General features: G+C 49.8%; 1 protein-coding gene across 2 annotated transcripts; it reads left to right on the plus strand.

Annotated features, from left to right (window-relative positions):
- The first annotated feature begins 5,641 nt into the window (after nucleotides 1–5,641).
- Paox (polyamine oxidase) lies at nucleotides 5,642–14,140 on the plus strand. 2 transcript variants are annotated; one of them, XM_026381411.2, is made up of 7 exons: nucleotides 5,642–5,861; nucleotides 6,341–6,827; nucleotides 7,520–7,719; nucleotides 9,578–9,830; nucleotides 11,531–11,646; nucleotides 12,367–12,524; nucleotides 13,771–14,140. In XM_026381411.2, exons 1-7 carry the CDS (start codon nucleotides 5,681–5,683, stop codon nucleotides 13,912–13,914), a joined length of 1,539 nt encoding a protein of 512 aa, XP_026237196.1. In that variant the 5' UTR covers nucleotides 5,642–5,680; the 3' UTR covers nucleotides 13,915–14,140. The 2 variants fall into 2 exon arrangements, with proteins under 2 accessions (XP_026237196.1, XP_026237197.1); XM_026381412.2 differs by having other exon boundaries at nucleotides 11,534–11,646.
- Nucleotides 14,141–16,081: the final 1,941 nt, after the last annotated feature.

The following is a 16,081-nucleotide window of genomic DNA, read 5'->3' on the forward strand; positions in this document are numbered from 1 at the left end:
TTCAGATCACTTTTCAGAAAAGCAAGACTGCTATTTTCAAGAAAATAATTATATTCAATTATTTTGAAATAAATTTAAAAATTAAAAAATTTTGAATCTTCTTCTGAGGTAAAATTTAAGATCTTCATATTAACGGAAACCCATCATCCACATACTTTTACTAAGGGTGAGTAAATGTTAAGCCATGTGACAGACCCAAAATGAAATGACTCAAACATTGAAGAAGTTTTTCTAACAACCTAGGGCTGGTGTTGAGGGCAGGGCTACTGTCTTTTGTAAGGGAATTTAGGGACAAGAGCACAAATAGTAAAAGGGAAATATAAATTGGATTTAAGTAAAGCTAAAACCTTTTTTGTTTCAAAAGATAAGATAGTGAAAGACTCCCATAGAACGAGAGAAACATTTTACAAGTTTTATACCTGGTAAAAGTCTTGTGTCTAGAATGTGTAATGAACTCTCAAACCCAGTAATGAAAGAATACCCAACTAAAAAGGGCAAAGTATTGAACAGATATTTCTCCAATAAAGACACAAAAGTGTCTGAAAAGCCCACGAAAAGATGCTCAACATCATTTGTCACAGGTATGGTACAAGCCCAAGGCTTTCACATCTATTGGGCTGGCTATAATAAAGAGATGACAATGCGCAATGAGGGAGGATATGGAGAAGACAGAGCCCTCTACTGGCGAGTGGAAGGGTGCAGTCACTTTGCTCCTCTTTTTGCAGTGGTGGGAATGGAACCCAGGCCTTGCAGAAGCCTGGCAGGCCTCAACCACTGAGCCACACAAAAAGTGGAACAATCCAAATGCCCACCAATTCATGAATGTTTTGTACAATTGACACATTAAAATATACTAGAAGATACCCTGGGGGCCAAGGTGCAGTTGAATCATAGAATACTTGTCCAGTATCCACAAGACCCTGTGTTGGATCCCCCGCCCCCGCGAATATACACTGGAATACTGGGGATAAAAAGGAATGACGTACTAATACACACCACAGTGTGGGTGGACCTTGAAAGCATGTCAGTAAAAGAAGCCAGACAGGAAGACCTGATGTATGATCCTGCTTATGTGAAACATCCAGAACAAACAAAGCATACAGGAAGTGATCAGTGATTGAAAGGGGCTGGTGGGAGTAGGCCATGGGAGTGACTGCTGAAGATGGGAGTATTCTCTTTTATGGTGATGGGGACATTGTAAACTTGATCTTGGTCAGAGCTGCACAACTCCACACTGAAAATCATTGAACTGTATACTTGAATGGGCAAAGAATATGGCACATGAATTCTATGTCCATAAAACTATTTTTTTTTAAATGAAACAAACCTGATTTGGTTAAGCCGTCTGGGTAGTGTCACCCGTGAAGGCATCACCAAGGCCCTCAGTGTCAGGAGAAGCACATGACTTTGTCCCCATTGGTTGACACAAGGTGACCTTGTGTGCTAGAGCTGTTGGCCTAGACCAGGAGGATGCAGATTGGTGAGCTTTCTATTTCAGAGGATGTGGGGCTGGGTGAATGACCAAGGTGCAGGTCACAGTGTCTAGAGGATAAGAAGAACATTGATCATCCCCACCCTGCACCTCTTGGGGTCCATGGTGGTCTCATCCCCTGCATTGGAGTTGGTGTCCTCTCCATAGCCATAAGGGCACCTGTTCCAGGCCAGGTGCCCTTTCTCCTATCACCCTCACCCCATCAGATCTCCAGCCTAGCTGTGGGGTGTGTGTAAGTGGGACAGGGGGTTTCTACCCTTAGGCTGCTGTGGGGTTAACCAGAAGTGTTCCCAGGCAAGTGGTCCTTGTCTTCATGCTGCAGCTTCATGATTGACAGAGGAGTCTAGCGATTGAGCCAGAAATAAATTTGAACACTTCAGGTCATTCATGGCTGGATTCTTACTAGGAGGGTATGCCAGGAGGCTGGCCCCAAGACCAGGGGTGGTCAGGGCAGAATCTAGGCTTTTGGTGGGGAGGTTGAGATCCTTTATCATTCTGATCTTTAACTAGAGAAGGGCTGGCCAGGATGATGGACTGGGCTGAGAGGTATAAATTGGCTGATTTGACATTGAGGGGCTGCCTCAAGGGGAGGTGATGCGAGGCACCAGGGGACTGAGCATCACTTATACTTTGACTACTGCCCATTACTGATTGGCTTCCAACAAAGGCTGGCCAGTGGCAGACTGGATAGAGTCCAGAAAGCTGGAAACATGAGACAGGCATTACAGAATGGGACAAGGACTTTGCAACCTGAAAACATGGCAGCAGCCATGAAGCACTATCACAGACCCCAGGGTGGGCCAAAGATCTGATGTGGCCATCTGCCTGGAGCCATGAGACCAACACTAGTGTAGGACACACAGGAGTCCAACATGGCACACACAGTGTCCATACAGAGAGGGTGGGGAGCTGGGCCATGCTGCCTAACTAGCAGCTCAATTTCAGAAAGTCAGTTAAGGAATCAGCCCTCACTTTGGGCATATGCATGCGACCTAAGGCTTTTGCCAATTTGGATTTTAATCTGCTAAGGACAGAGGTTGGGCACTGGGTGTTCTGAACCATAGCAACACATGAGACCATTGGGTTTCAGCTCAGCTGGATCTTCAGCTCCCAGCTCAAGCCTGCAGACAACCTGTGTGTGGAGGGAGGTAGAGCTAGTGTTTTGCTTCAGGCAGCATTGCGTTGGGGAGAGGACCAAGTCCCCTCTAAGGGAGATCAACCCTACCTAGGAGAAACAAGTGACACTAGAGCTACAGTGGTCACACCCCAAACAGTCTTCTTCTCCTCCTTCTTTCAGTACTACGGATTAAACCCAGGGACTCACATGTGCTAGGCAAGTGCCATGCCACTCAGCTGTATCCTCAGCACTTTTTATGTTTTTGCTCTTTTTATGTTAAATTGCCCAGGCTGGCCTTGCACTTGCAATCTTCTTGCCTCAGCCTTTGGAGTAGCTTCCGTTACAGATGTGTGTCACGAGTCCAGCTTGTCTTCTGCTTCTAGTGGCCATTGGCTCTCTCCTTGTCAGTCTTCCCCAGGTAAAGCAAGGATGTGTCTTAAAAGGGGTGTGTGGGGTATGTCTGTACCTGCAGTTGGGAGGCCACTTTGCTGACCTGGGACCTGTCCCAGCGCTACTGTAGAATCTTAGCTACTTTTAAGAGAGTCTCTGGCACATCCTGGCACTGGGGTGAATCTGGTGAACAGTACACACTGTTCCCACTGCAAATATCATTGGTTCATTAAGTAGTTGAACTTCCAAGTTTAACTCCCAAGTCAGTCCCAGGGGTTGGGGTTGTGGCTCAGTGATAGAGCACTTGCCTAGCACATGTGAAGCACTGGGTTCGATTCTCAGCACCACAAACAAAAATAAAATAAAGATATTGTGCAACTAAAAATATTGAAAAAAAAATCAGCCCTATACCCATCCTAGTTCCTCTTCCTCCCTGCCATCTATGTGCAAACCCTTCAGTTCATTCCAAGTCCCTGTAGGACTGCAGAGGCTTCAGGGGTTGGGAGCAAGCTTTGGCCCTGCCCCAAGTCATAGGGTGGAGAGGAGGGGAGGTGGGCTGGGAGTGAGGAGGCAGTGGAAAACACTGACCTTTGAACAAGGGAATTGGTAGGGGCCTGACCCATCTCATAGTCAAAAATCCACATGTAACTTTTGACTTCCTCAAACTGAACTAATAATAATCTGCTTCTGATGGAAAACTTATAACATTGCAGCCAATTAACCCATATTATATATTGTATATATTATATATGATGAAAGCATACAAGAAGCATACTTGAGATGGCTTTTTACTGGGATAGGAAATTTACCAGAGACAAACTGCTCAGCAGAGACCTTGAATATCTGCATCCAAAAGCAACAAGGTTGCTGTGAAATTGTTAGTGCAGTAGACAAGACAGTCCCTTTCATGTAGTTAAGATTTACCTCTGCATTTCTGTTTACATTTCTTTGAATTGCAAATGGTTCCATGCTTGACCTGTATCTGTGTGAGTTTTGACAATTTTTAATTTTTTAAAAAATAGATTTGTGTATGGTTATGTTAGTAAATTATATAATAGGCACTTGTCTATATATACTTTGTGCCTTTATTTTATGCCTACATTTTTCTTCTTCTTCTTGGTATTTCTAGGCTATAAGGTTTATCTCTATGAGTTTTTTCAAATTGTGTTAACTCTTGAAAAATTAAAAAAAAATAATGAGAGAGAGAGAGAGAGAGAGAATATATCCAAATATAGGACCCTCCAAGCTCAAACTTCCATTGTTCAAGGGTCAGCTGCACTGTAACAAAGTCTACCACTGTCTGGACACCTGCGCTGGAGGTGGAGCATGTAGTTTCCCAGAATGCCACAGAAGCAATAGGAGGAGAGGGCAAACCCCAGCCTGGAATGGCCTGGGTCCCTGGCTGTCCTCACCCCAGAGAAACAGGCAGCTACAGATGACTGGAGGGGTGGGGGTGTTTCTTCCTAGGCCCTGGGCATGGCTGAAACTTGGTGCCCCTGGGTGTTCAGGGAAGTTCAAGGCCTCCAGCTCCTTGGACTGCAATGCAGTGGAGAACTACCCAATTGAATTGGGACCTTGGCTGAATACGCAGTCAACTTCCTTGGAGAGAAGCCCAGGAGGAGAGGAGAGACTAAGAGACTTTTCTCTATGTGTCCTTTGTTAATGTTGAACTTTGCCCTTAACCTTTATCACATCCTGTCTATGCACAGACATGTGACTTATAGAGGACCCTTACTTAGTGTGGTTTGACTTATCGTCTTTAGACTTTACAATGGTGTAAAAGCAACAGTAGAAGCTGAATTTTGAATTCTGATGTTTTCTTGGGCTAGGAGAATGTAGGACTATCTTGCTCTCTGAGAGCCACGATGCAGGGGATAAACAGCCAATGCTGTAGCATACTGCGCAGCTAAGCTATGATGTTCCTAGTTGAAGGAATTAAATGCATTTTAGGCTTGTGATATTTTCAGTTTACAATGGGATTATCAGGAGGTAACCCAGGTAAACAAGAAAGCGCGCGCACACACACATACACCGTCCCTGCCCGGGCTATCTCACAGCTTCCAGGGGAGATCTCTCAGCCTCACTCCAGGCACCCACAGACCCGTTCTTGGATTCCTAAACTGACTCCACGGTGCCCGTGAAAGGGGCCCTGGGTGACTGCGCTGGCTCCTTAGATGAACCAGGAAGTGCTTATCCGGCTAGACACTGGTGAGTTGCCGACACTCGCCCACACCTCTCGGCAGCGGGGGGTCACACTCCAAACCCCGTTCTCCTGCCCCCAGCTCCAGGCTCCGAATGACCCACCCATGTGCGCCGCTGAAACTGGCCAGCAGAAAGGCGCCCCTAGTGCCCAGTTCTCCAGGGTGGCAGGCGTAACTCGGAGGCTAGCGGAGGCAGGAGAGGCTAGGGTCACGCCGTGCGCTCTCCACCCGCTGACTTCGGCCCGGCCCCACTCACCCCCTCCCTTTGCTCCCCGCGGGGCCCCAGCCCTCAGGCTCCGCCTCATTCGGCCCCGCCCCGTCCTCAGGCCCCGCCTCATCAGGCCCCGCCCCGCTCTCAGGCCCCGCCCTCGACCGCCGCCTCCTCACCCGGCCTCACCCGGCCCTCAGGCCCCGCCCCCCCCGTTCTCGCCAAACCCGGCCCCCGGCGTCCGGTCCCGCGGCTGGACGCTCGCACGAGCCATGGCGTCAGGCGGCGATGGCGCGGAGGCCTCGGGCGGCCGGCGGGTGCTGGTGGTGGGCGGCGGCATCGCGGGGCTCGGGGCGGCGCAGAGGCTCTGCCGCCACCCTGCCGCCCAGCATCTGCGGGTCCTGGAAGCCACGGCCCGCGCCGGGGGTCGCATCCGCTCGGAACGCCGCTTCGGTAACCGCCTCGGACCCTTTCGCGGAACCCCTTCCTGATCCCCGCTCCGGAGCCCCGTCCACTTCACCAGGGCACCGGGGCGTCAGGCCGGTAGCCTCACCCGCACAGCCCAAGCTCTCTGGGCGCGAAACCGGACCCCAAGCTGGTCAGGAGGCGTCTGGCCAGGGGAAGGCAGCCTAGGGCCCCGCACCGTGCCGCTCCAGCCCAGGGTCGTTCAGGCACCCTCTTCCCCTCCAAGTCTTTCCTGTAAGTGCCCTGCGGAGGCAGGTGCAGGCCAGCACCTCTCCTGGGCCATCCCCTTAAGCCAGGTCTGTCCGAGTCCTGCCAATGGGAACTACCTGGCCCTCGAGGACAAAATCGATGGCTGTCATGGGAAGCGTGGCCCTTCAAGTTGGTCTTCAGAGCATGCTGGGGAAGGGGAGGGCTGGGGTGACCTTTCTGAAGAGGGGACCTCCAAATGGCATTTCCTCTGCCCCCAGGTGGCGTGGTGGAGGTGGGTGCACACTGGATCCATGGGCCCTCCCAGGGCAACCCTGTCTTCCAGCTGGCTGCTGAGTATGGTCTCCTAGGGGAGAAGGAGTTGTCCAAGGAGAACCAGCTGGTGGAGACAGGTGGGCATGTGGGCCTGCCTTCTGTGTGCTGTACTAGCTCCGGGGCACGTGTGAGCCTTGAGCTGGTGGCAGAGATGGCCAGTCTGTTTTATGGGCTGATAGACCAGACCCGGGAGTTCCTTCATGCAACTGAGACCCCAGTGCCCAGCGTTGGGGAGTACCTCAAGAAGGAGATCAGCCAGCAGGTAACCGGCTGGACAGAGAATGAGGAGACCAGGAAGCTCAAGTTGGCCATCCTGAACACCTTCTTCCACGTGGAGTGCTGCTTGAGTGGCACCCATAGCATGGACCTGGTGGCCCTTGCGCCCTTTGGAGAGTACACCGTGCTGCCAGGGCTGGATTGCACCTTCTCTGGGTATGGATGTGGCCCTGCCTCCCCAGAAAGCCCTCTGTACACCCCAGGGCCAAGGGGCTGGCTGGACTCTGTTCTCTGACTTTGAGAGGCAGAGGAGGTGGGGGAAGACTAGAGACATTTGCCCTTCCCATTCAGAAAAACCAGTCACTATTTTTCCTAGCTTTGTTTACTTAAGCAAAAGAGAGTTATTTTTCAAAAGCACAACTGGGAGAGGAAAGATATGTTGGAATGCCTTCTCTCTCCTGTCCCTGAGGCCTCTTAAGTACAAAGTGCTACCAGAGGGGCTTCAGCTGCAGAGTGCCAGGCAGGCCTCTCCCCTGTGACAGGGTGGCTTTGCAGGGCTGATCCACTGGACTCTCAGAAGTCAGCCCTGAGGCTTCTGCCCAGGAGATGGGCATTTGTGACTCAAGAAATGTGCAGACACAGAAGTCTTGGGTGGTTAGGAGGGAGCCCTGGTTCTCCATGCTTACCTGGACAGCTTTGTGTCCATTATCTCAGGAAGGTGGTGTTAACATTCCTGTGGCTGACAGGAAAACCACAGGAGCTGCTCCCCACTTCTGGGCAGACTCTGCACCTACCTCCCCATGCCTGGCTGGGAGTGGTGCTCCGTTTGACATCTGTGGGAGCTTGGAGGACTTATTTCCAGCAGACTTATGGTTCTCTTAAGCAATTCCGACATCTGTCTCTCCTAGGGGCTACCAGGAACTTACCAACTGCATCATGGCCTCCTTGCCGAAGGACGTGATGATTTTCAACAGGCCTGTGAAGACTATTCACTGGAACGGATCCTTCCGGGAGGGCACATTTCCTGGGGAGACCTTTCCTGTGTTGGTGGAGTGTGAGGATGGCAGCCGCCTTCCAGCACATCACGTCATTGTCACCGTTCCCTTAGGTAGAGTCCACTTTCAGTCCCAATACCCCTCCCTGGTACAATGGCCTCAGGCTGCATAGGCTCTGGGATGTTTGCTGGGCTGTGGGCTCCCATTCTTACTCTGATAATGTTTGGATAGACGGAAGGAACCACTCTCATGTTTGTAGCAATTGCCTGCCTTGGGTTAAGGGTTTCACAGTAAGAAAATGCAAGAAAAGTAAGCTCTGCTTGTTTGGTGGGGCGGGGGGGGGGGGATTGGAAAGGCTGGAACTGCGTTGTGAAGTTTCGCTTTCTAGGGGAGGAAAGGGCAGGAAGAATCTGATCTGCAGATTAGGTCCTGTGGGGATCCTTGGGCCCAAGGATCTGCCCAATTCCAGATCTGGTACTTTACACCTAAGTGTGTGAGCCAAAGTTGTTTGGCTATTTGATAGCAGTGGGGCTGGCTGAAGGTGGAGTGGCCAGCGTAATTGCTGTGGACTGGACTTGGGCTTTGTGTGTGTGTCAAACCCATGGATCTGTGTTTCTGTTGGGTCTTTTATTCCTTTAGTGCAGCTTCAGGAAGTGTCTGCCACTCCCTGCTGTTGGACAGCTTTGAACACGTAGGTGATGAGAGCAGTCACTTGATTGCCCAAGTCATGGCAAGTGCCAGAGCTGACTTGGGAGTCTAGGTTTGGTGGAGGGTGTGAGATGAAAGCCCTGAGGTGGCTGCAGCTGCCATGCTATGTGCCCGGGATGGACAAGATTGTGCTATTCTCACAAATGGAATCATACTGGGAATATTAGCATCTGCTCTGCTTCCCTTTTTTTAAAAAATATTTCTTTAGTTGTTGATGTACTTTTATTATTTATTTATTTATATGTGGTGCTGAGTATCGAATTCAGTGTCTTACAAATGCTAGGCAAGTGCTCTACCACTGAGCTATAGCCCCAGCCACAGCTTCCTTTGTTTTTAACGGAGCTTTCAGTGTCTCCAAATCAGCATGTGTGGATCTGTTATGAGTCCTTTTTGTTGAACACCAATGGCTTAATTCATGCACATCTGCAGTTCACGCTAACCAAGCTGCTAGGGCTGAACCCTGGGTGTGTGGTCAGTAGATCGACCTGACCCTTGTGTCCACATTGTCCACAAGGCAGTGCTCCAGGCTTATGTCTGCTTTTCACCACATGGTAGTTAATCGTAGTGATGGACGTGCAGTGGTCCTCACGCCTGCGTCACCAGTGTCTGTGTGCATTGGAGACTGAGTGGCTGGTCTGAAAGTAGATTCCAGCTGGGAGTTGCTGACTGAAGATCTGGACAGGGTGACCCCACCTGTGTCCCCATGACCACGCAAGGGAGCCCTGTCCCCATTCACTGCCTGTTGATGACCTTGCTGTTTGCTACTGGTTGTTCCTCCTTTCCTCGCTGACTTTGGGAAATTGGCTGGCCGTCACGTGCTGCATATGTTCCATCACCTCATTTGACTGTGCTGTTGTTTGTTGTTCATCCTCTTGTCTATCTCTGGACTGAAGTTACATTTTTGCCATGCAGACTAATTTTTATATAGCTTCTGATGTGGTATGGGCCTATATGTTTAACTGATCTCAAGCCACATGGCTTGTAGAGTGGAGAGACAGAAGGCTCAGGAATGAGCTTTCCTGCAAAGCAGTGTGTGGGTTCCCTCATGCAAACTGCTCCACATGACCAGTGGTGGCCACTGGGCCTGTAGTATTCCTTTAGAGTCCCAGTGGGCAGGGCCAGCCTCATCTCTGTGTCCCCAGGGTCCTGAATGAACATGTGGCATGTTTAGATGCCTCACTGTCATTCAGGCTGGGATCTTGTTGGCACAAATTCTAGTTTCAGAACTATGTGGTGTGAATCACGTCTAATTCTGAATTCCAGGTTTTCTCAAAGAACAACAGAATACCTTCTTTGATCCTCCACTGCCTGCTGAGAAAGCAGAAGCAATCAGGAAAATAGGCTTTGGGACCAACAACAAAATCTTCCTGGAGTTTGAGGAGCCCTTCTGGGAGCCCGACTGCCAGCTCATCCAGGTGGTATGGGAGGACACATCACCCCTTCAGGACACAGCTCCCTCAATGCAGGATGCTTGGTTCAAGAAGCTCATTGGCTTCTTGGTCCTGCCACCCTTCGGGTATGTCTATGTCCTAAGGGCTCTGAGGGAGGCTGGCCCATTCACTAGGTCTGTCTGCTTGAGAAAACAACACGTGGGGCTCACCGCCAGCCATTTCTGAGGGCTTAGTGGGTGGGTGGGGGGCCATGAGCCTTCAAGGGGCTGACTACTGACATCCTGGGCCTGACTCCTGCAGGGACAGATGGAGGTTAACTGCACACAGGTTATCAGTGTCTCAAAGGGCCAGAATGTGCTGGTGGATTGAAGGAATGTTTGATTCCATTGCACTTACTGGGATTCTGTAGGAAACTGGGACTTGTTGATGCAGAAGAAATTTGAAATAGGGGTCTGTTCATTTTTGGGGAGAGATGATACTTGAAGGGGATGTAGTTACTGAATACTTATAAGTAATGGATCAAGCACCATAGGGGAAGGCTTGACTTCATGGTCCAGCAGCATAACATATTTAGCTGGTGCTAATTCAGGAAGTAGCACCAGGCATGATCAGAGGGTGGGGCTCACACTTTTAGGGTGAGACAGAACAGGCAGTGTTCTGTGGTCTTGTGACAAAGAGAAGTTTATATTATACTCAAGGACCTTATTTCCAGCATGAAAGACTAGGGACCCAGATGGGAGCAGGAGGCGTGGCCTCTGAGCAGCCCTTCCACTATCCCCTCTCATTGAAGAGAAAACTTACTTTCAAGAGTTTGGAAACCAGTGTGGCAGGTGATGTGTGGCTCTCAGACTTGTGGCCAGGATCCCTTTATAAAGTGGTGAGGATCTCAAGAGCTTTCATCTATGGGGATCATGTCTGCACTTACCATGTGAGAAACTGAAACTCAGAAATTTAAAGGTATGTCTTATTTAAGATGACAGTAATAAACCTATTCCATAGCATTAGTAGCATTTCACAATTAAAAATAACTACATTTCTCAAACAAATTTGATGAGAAGGGTGGTGGAGTTTTCTTGTCTGCAGATCTCTTGGAGTCTGGCCCCAGAGTTGCTGGTTCTCAAAGCTGCTGCTGGGTTTACCCTGCAGTGGTGTTTTGTTTTGGTGGACAGGAAGAGGGCCGAGCTACACAGACTTGCAGCTGGAAGGAGGGAGTAGTGAGACACACCTTTCAGACAGCTGTACCACTCAACAGGTGGTGGTTCTTGAGGGCCAGGCATGGAGTCTGAGGCCATATCCAGGGACTTTGCACTTTGTTCCACTGAAGTCCATTCGTCTGTCTGGCACTTTGAATGGATCCTTCACCTATCTCTGATTTTGGTCATTCGGAAAATATTGGTTCTTGCAATCTTCCCAATGTTGACACATTTTGTTATATAATAAGAAAAAGTTTGGGGCTGGGCATGTGGCACAATGGTAGAAGGCTTGCCTAGCACCCGTGAAACCCTGTCACCACCAATCTCAGAAAAGTCTCTTGGTGAGGACCCCGAGTGAGCCAGCATAGTCAGCACTGTTTACTGCACATGTGTATGGCCATGCTCACAGCGCCCCTCATCTCGCGTCACGTCACTGCCAGTGCACATCTTTGCAAATGATGGCCGGAGCAGCAAACATCATCTTGGTGTTATGTAGTTACACGGACTCTTAAAGCGCTGTCCTGGAAAGCTCTGGGACACTGTGTGGGTGTGGTGGGGCCCACAGAGTGTGGGTCCTTGCAGAGGGACAGCAGAGCTGGGCTAGCTGTGGCTCTTCTATGGTCTCTTTCCAGCAGGTCTGTGCACGTGCTCTGCGGCTTCATTGCAGGCTTGGAGTCTGAGTTTATGGAGACTCTGTCTGATGAAGAAGTACTTCTCTCTCTAACCCAAGTGCTCCGGAGAGTGACAGGTGCTTAACTCGCCAAAGCAGATTTATTGCCTTGTGCTGTTGGGTAATCTGTAGGCAGGAAATTTACATTTCAGAACAGAGAACTAAATCAGCTCTTTGCATCTCCAGGACAGCCTTTGCTCCTCCTGGTGGAGTCAATAACATTCTTATCATGGAGGAGCTGAAATGCCTTTATAAACACTTACTACTTCTTTTTTCTAAAATCTGCCACCAAAATAAATGCTGTTTGTCCTTTAACAGAGACTTTCAGGTGAAGAAGCTGAGGCTCAGAAAAGTTGCTCAGGCAGCCAAGGGTCAGTTGGTTAGCAGGGCCTTTGGCTCAGTGGTGTTGCCTGTTGGCCCTGGCTGCGTTTGCAGCATTCAGCAGAGCAGCTGAGAAGGGAAGAGCCTCTTAGGAACAGTCTTGAAGCTGGACACAGTGATGCATGCTCTGTAGTCCCAGCAGCTCTAGAGTCTGTGGCAGGAGGATTGCAAGTTCAAGCAAGGCCAGCCTCAGCAACTTAGCAAGACTGTCTCAAAATAAAAAATGAAAAGGACTGAAGATTAAGCACCCCTGGTTCCATCCCCAGCACCAGGAAAAGGAAAGAAGGAAAGCACTTGGTGGCTCAGTTTTTCCCTAGCCAGTGTCTTTCACTTTAAATTCCTCAGTCTTTAGAATGAATACCAGTTTCAGACACATGATTGAGGGCTCCAGGTTGACATGCTACATCTCTGGTTCAGGAAACCCACAGCTGCCTGCGCCTAAGAGTGTGCTGAGGTCTTGCTGGCACAGTGCCCCATACACCCGGGGTTCCTACAGCTACGTGGCCGTGGGCAGCACTGGAGATGACATAGACCTGCTGGCCCAGCCTCTCCCTGTGGATGACTCCAGCACCCAGGTATGATGGCAGGCCCTGGTGGGGTACCAGCATCCCACTGCAGATCTAGTCCCTGTGAAGACCCAGAGGCACTGGAGTACGAGTGAGTGGTGGGTAGGGCTGGACCTCCAGACTCAGCCATTTTCTTTTTACAATTAAAAATTAATTTAAAAGTACATTGGTTATATCAAAACTATATATGCAAATAGCTTCAAGAGTCATAATTCTACAATACTGGCTAACAAAGTGAAACAAAAGTAGCTGATGGGCAACTCATCCCCTACCCAGACTATTCTTTCAAACAATTTTTTTTATTCTTTTTTGTGGTGCAGGGATAAACTCATAGTCCCATGCACGCTAAGCAAGTCTCTACCCCTAGCTACATCCTCAGCCCCTCAGCTGACTTGATCTCTAAATTTACTCTCTCTGTAAAGCACATGTTTATATTATCACTTTCAAAAAAAAAAAAAATTGTGGAGGGGCTGGGGCTGTAGCTCAGTGGCAGAGCACTTGCCTAGCATTTATGAGGCACTGGATTCAATCCTCAGCACTACATAAAAATAAATAAAATAGAGATATGCTGTCCATCTACAACTATAAAAAAAATATGGAAAACATCAAATGTATACAGAAGTGGGCAGAAGCATGCAGGGGCCTACCCTGTCCTCGGCAGCCTCCCGACCCATGGTTTCTGAGCATGGTCATACGCACATATATTATGTGTAACTCTAAACAATAAGGACACTCTTAATAAAAGTATGGTCAGGTGCAGCTCAATGTAGACCATTTGCCTGGTGTGCACGAGGCCCTGGGTTCTAATCCTAGCACTACAAAACCATAACCACAACAAAAAGCCCAGCAAACATATGTAGCTGTACTATTACCACACTAAAAAAGAAACACTCTTGAGCAGCATCCAGTACTCACCATTCAGTTTTCCAGTCATCTTATGATCTTTTTTCAGCTCGTTTATTGACCAAGTCACTTATTGGTCAACTTCTGCCCAGCTCATAGGCTCTAGCTTTTGTCTACTTCTCTATCTGCCTAGCTCTGGAGTCTCTCCTCATCCTCCTGGGGGACTCGGCAGTTCTGGTGAGGTCACTGTTTACTGCCTCACAGCTTGGCTTCTCCAGGTGCTATTCACACCTGCACAGTCCAGGCATGAGGTCTCCTGCCAGTCTTGGGAGTGAATAGTGAGCATGGGGCTCTGCTTTCTGTTTCTGTGTCAGCTGTCTCAATTGCATCCAACCCTGACCCTTTTCTGCAGCTCCAGATCCTGTTTGCAGGGGAAGCCACACATCGGACGTTTTACTCTACAACGCATGGGGCCCTGCTGTCTGGCTGGAGGGAGGCTGACCGCCTCATTGGTCTGTGGGACCTGCAGTCCCAGCAGCCCCGGCCCCGGCTCTGAGCTCGGTTTCAACCTGGGTTGCTCCCTTGGGGGATGCTGGGACCTGCCTTCTTTCAGTCTGGCTTGAGATTCCAGGACCTCACTGACAGTCCTTTTTGGATAACTGGGTCACCTCATTTCTTATGTCTGTCACTGGAACCTGCCAGGATTGAGCTTGGACTGATCTGGAAGTCACTGGATGCCACTGCTAGTGGGGATGCTATGTACATAAAGCAGTTAATGCCACCTCCTTTTGTCTAGAGTTGTCCTTGTACCTGGGGCTGCAGAAACTTCCACCTTTGTTCTTGCTGTGCTGTAGGCCAGGTTGGGGCCATGTCTCTGACCCTTTGGCCCCTAGTGTGTACTCTGTCCCTGGGTACCCTTGCTCCTGGCCCCTGATCCCTGGCATCTTAAGGTGCTCCCCAAGTTCCCATTGCTACAGTCTGGGACCACAGTGTGGTTGGCGAGCCACCCCACCTTACCCATCAAAGATGCTGCATCAGGCACCCTCTGCACGTGGGCTGGGCAAGGGCGAGAAACTGGAGAGATAGATGGTGCTTGAGGCACCCCATCCTCACCTGGGGGTCCCAAGTTTTTTGGAGGAGGGGAAGATGGGGGAGCAGGTTGGTCAAGCACAGCAGTAGGCGTGAGGAGGGTATTGGGGAGCTAGGCAGTACTGGCGAGGATCTGCTGGGTGCTTTCTATTTGGTCTCACTGCATCCTTATAGCAGCTCTGGGGGATAAGCCATGCTACTCCTGTTTCACAGCAGAAGAGACAGAAGCTCAGACTGAGTAACTACCCTGCACCAGAGCTCCATGGGCTCTTGACATTTCTCCTGGAGCATTATGGCCAGAGGGCAGGTGGGTATAGCTGGGGGGGCACTTTGTAGGGAGGCACAAGAACATCAGAAGTCTGCTCCCCACCCCCACAGGCTGGGGGGCTGCTGGAGGGCTTGTGTGTGGGAGCTCCTGGCCTAGGTACCTCAGGACAGTCTGTCCATCCCCATTTGGTTTCAGAATCTGGAAGGAAGGTCTCAAGGCCACACCCCTCTGGAGCTGCCAGGCTCATGCCCTTACCTCTGCAGCCCAGCCCAGCTCTGCCTGGCCCTTCCTTTCTCATACTTCATGTCTAGGTTTATCAGTCCTCCAGGGCGTGCCGTGACCCCTAGATGGCCCAGAGACTACTCAGGCTCCCCCCATAGCATGTCATATCCAGTGCTTTGTAGAGTCCTTGCTGCCTTGTGCTGCCTGAGGCGCCTGCCAATCAGACTGGTGTGGGAAACATTCAACAACACTTTGTTATAGTTTATGGTCCCAGGATATGAAAGTGCAGCTTTCTTCAAGGGCAAAGATCTTTGTTGTTGATTTTGAAGTTTCATCAGTTCACATGCCTTGAGGAAACATTTCTGTTTTCACAGACCCAGGCTGCCCTCTCTTTTTAGGAAAGAGAGGCTCTGAATGCCTCATTGGGAAGGGCTCTGCTGTGTACTGTGGGGACCCAGATCCAATCCAGGAGCAGCGCTGGGAGCTCAGTGTTAGAGGTTAAGCATCATAACATCATAACATGGTAATCTGAGAATGTGTAGTGTTTAGGACATTGTTTCAATGATGCCTTTGGAGGGAGGCTCTTGTAGCCCTTTTGGGGTGAGTGGTTTGGCCTGCTCACATGGGGGCAGCCTGGTCAGGCTCATCTTGTCCTGCAGCGACCACTGCAGTCTCATTGTATTAATGGGTTTCATTTAGCAAGGTTGCGGTCAGCGGTCGGTCAGCGTTTGGAAGCATTGTTACACTAAACTTGGAGTATTGAAAAAGAAGTGGAGCTGTTTAAGTGTATAAGGTAAGTTTAAAGTATGATAGCGTTTTAAAACAAGTCTGTAAGAAGGGGCCAAACATTGACACGAAGTTTTGCTATATATACTCAGAATATGCTTAAGGGGCAACTGGGATTTTCAGTTTTTAATTTTATGTTCTGCGGTGCTGGTGATAGAACTCGGGGCCTTGAGCATGCCAGGCAAGAGCTTCACCGCTGAGATGCATCCCAATCTCTGGATCTTTTTAAATCTAACTAGGGTTAATACGTGCCTTGATTGCTTAAGAAAAATCCCACAAGGGCTGGGGATGTGGCTCAGCGGTAGCGCGCTCGCCTGGCATGCGTGCGGCCCGGGTTCGATCCTCAGCACCACATACC

Source organism: Urocitellus parryii, chromosome 5 (assembly GCF_045843805.1).
Source record: "Urocitellus parryii isolate mUroPar1 chromosome 5, mUroPar1.hap1, whole genome shotgun sequence".
Taxonomy (NCBI): Eukaryota; Metazoa; Chordata; class Mammalia; order Rodentia; family Sciuridae; genus Urocitellus; species Urocitellus parryii.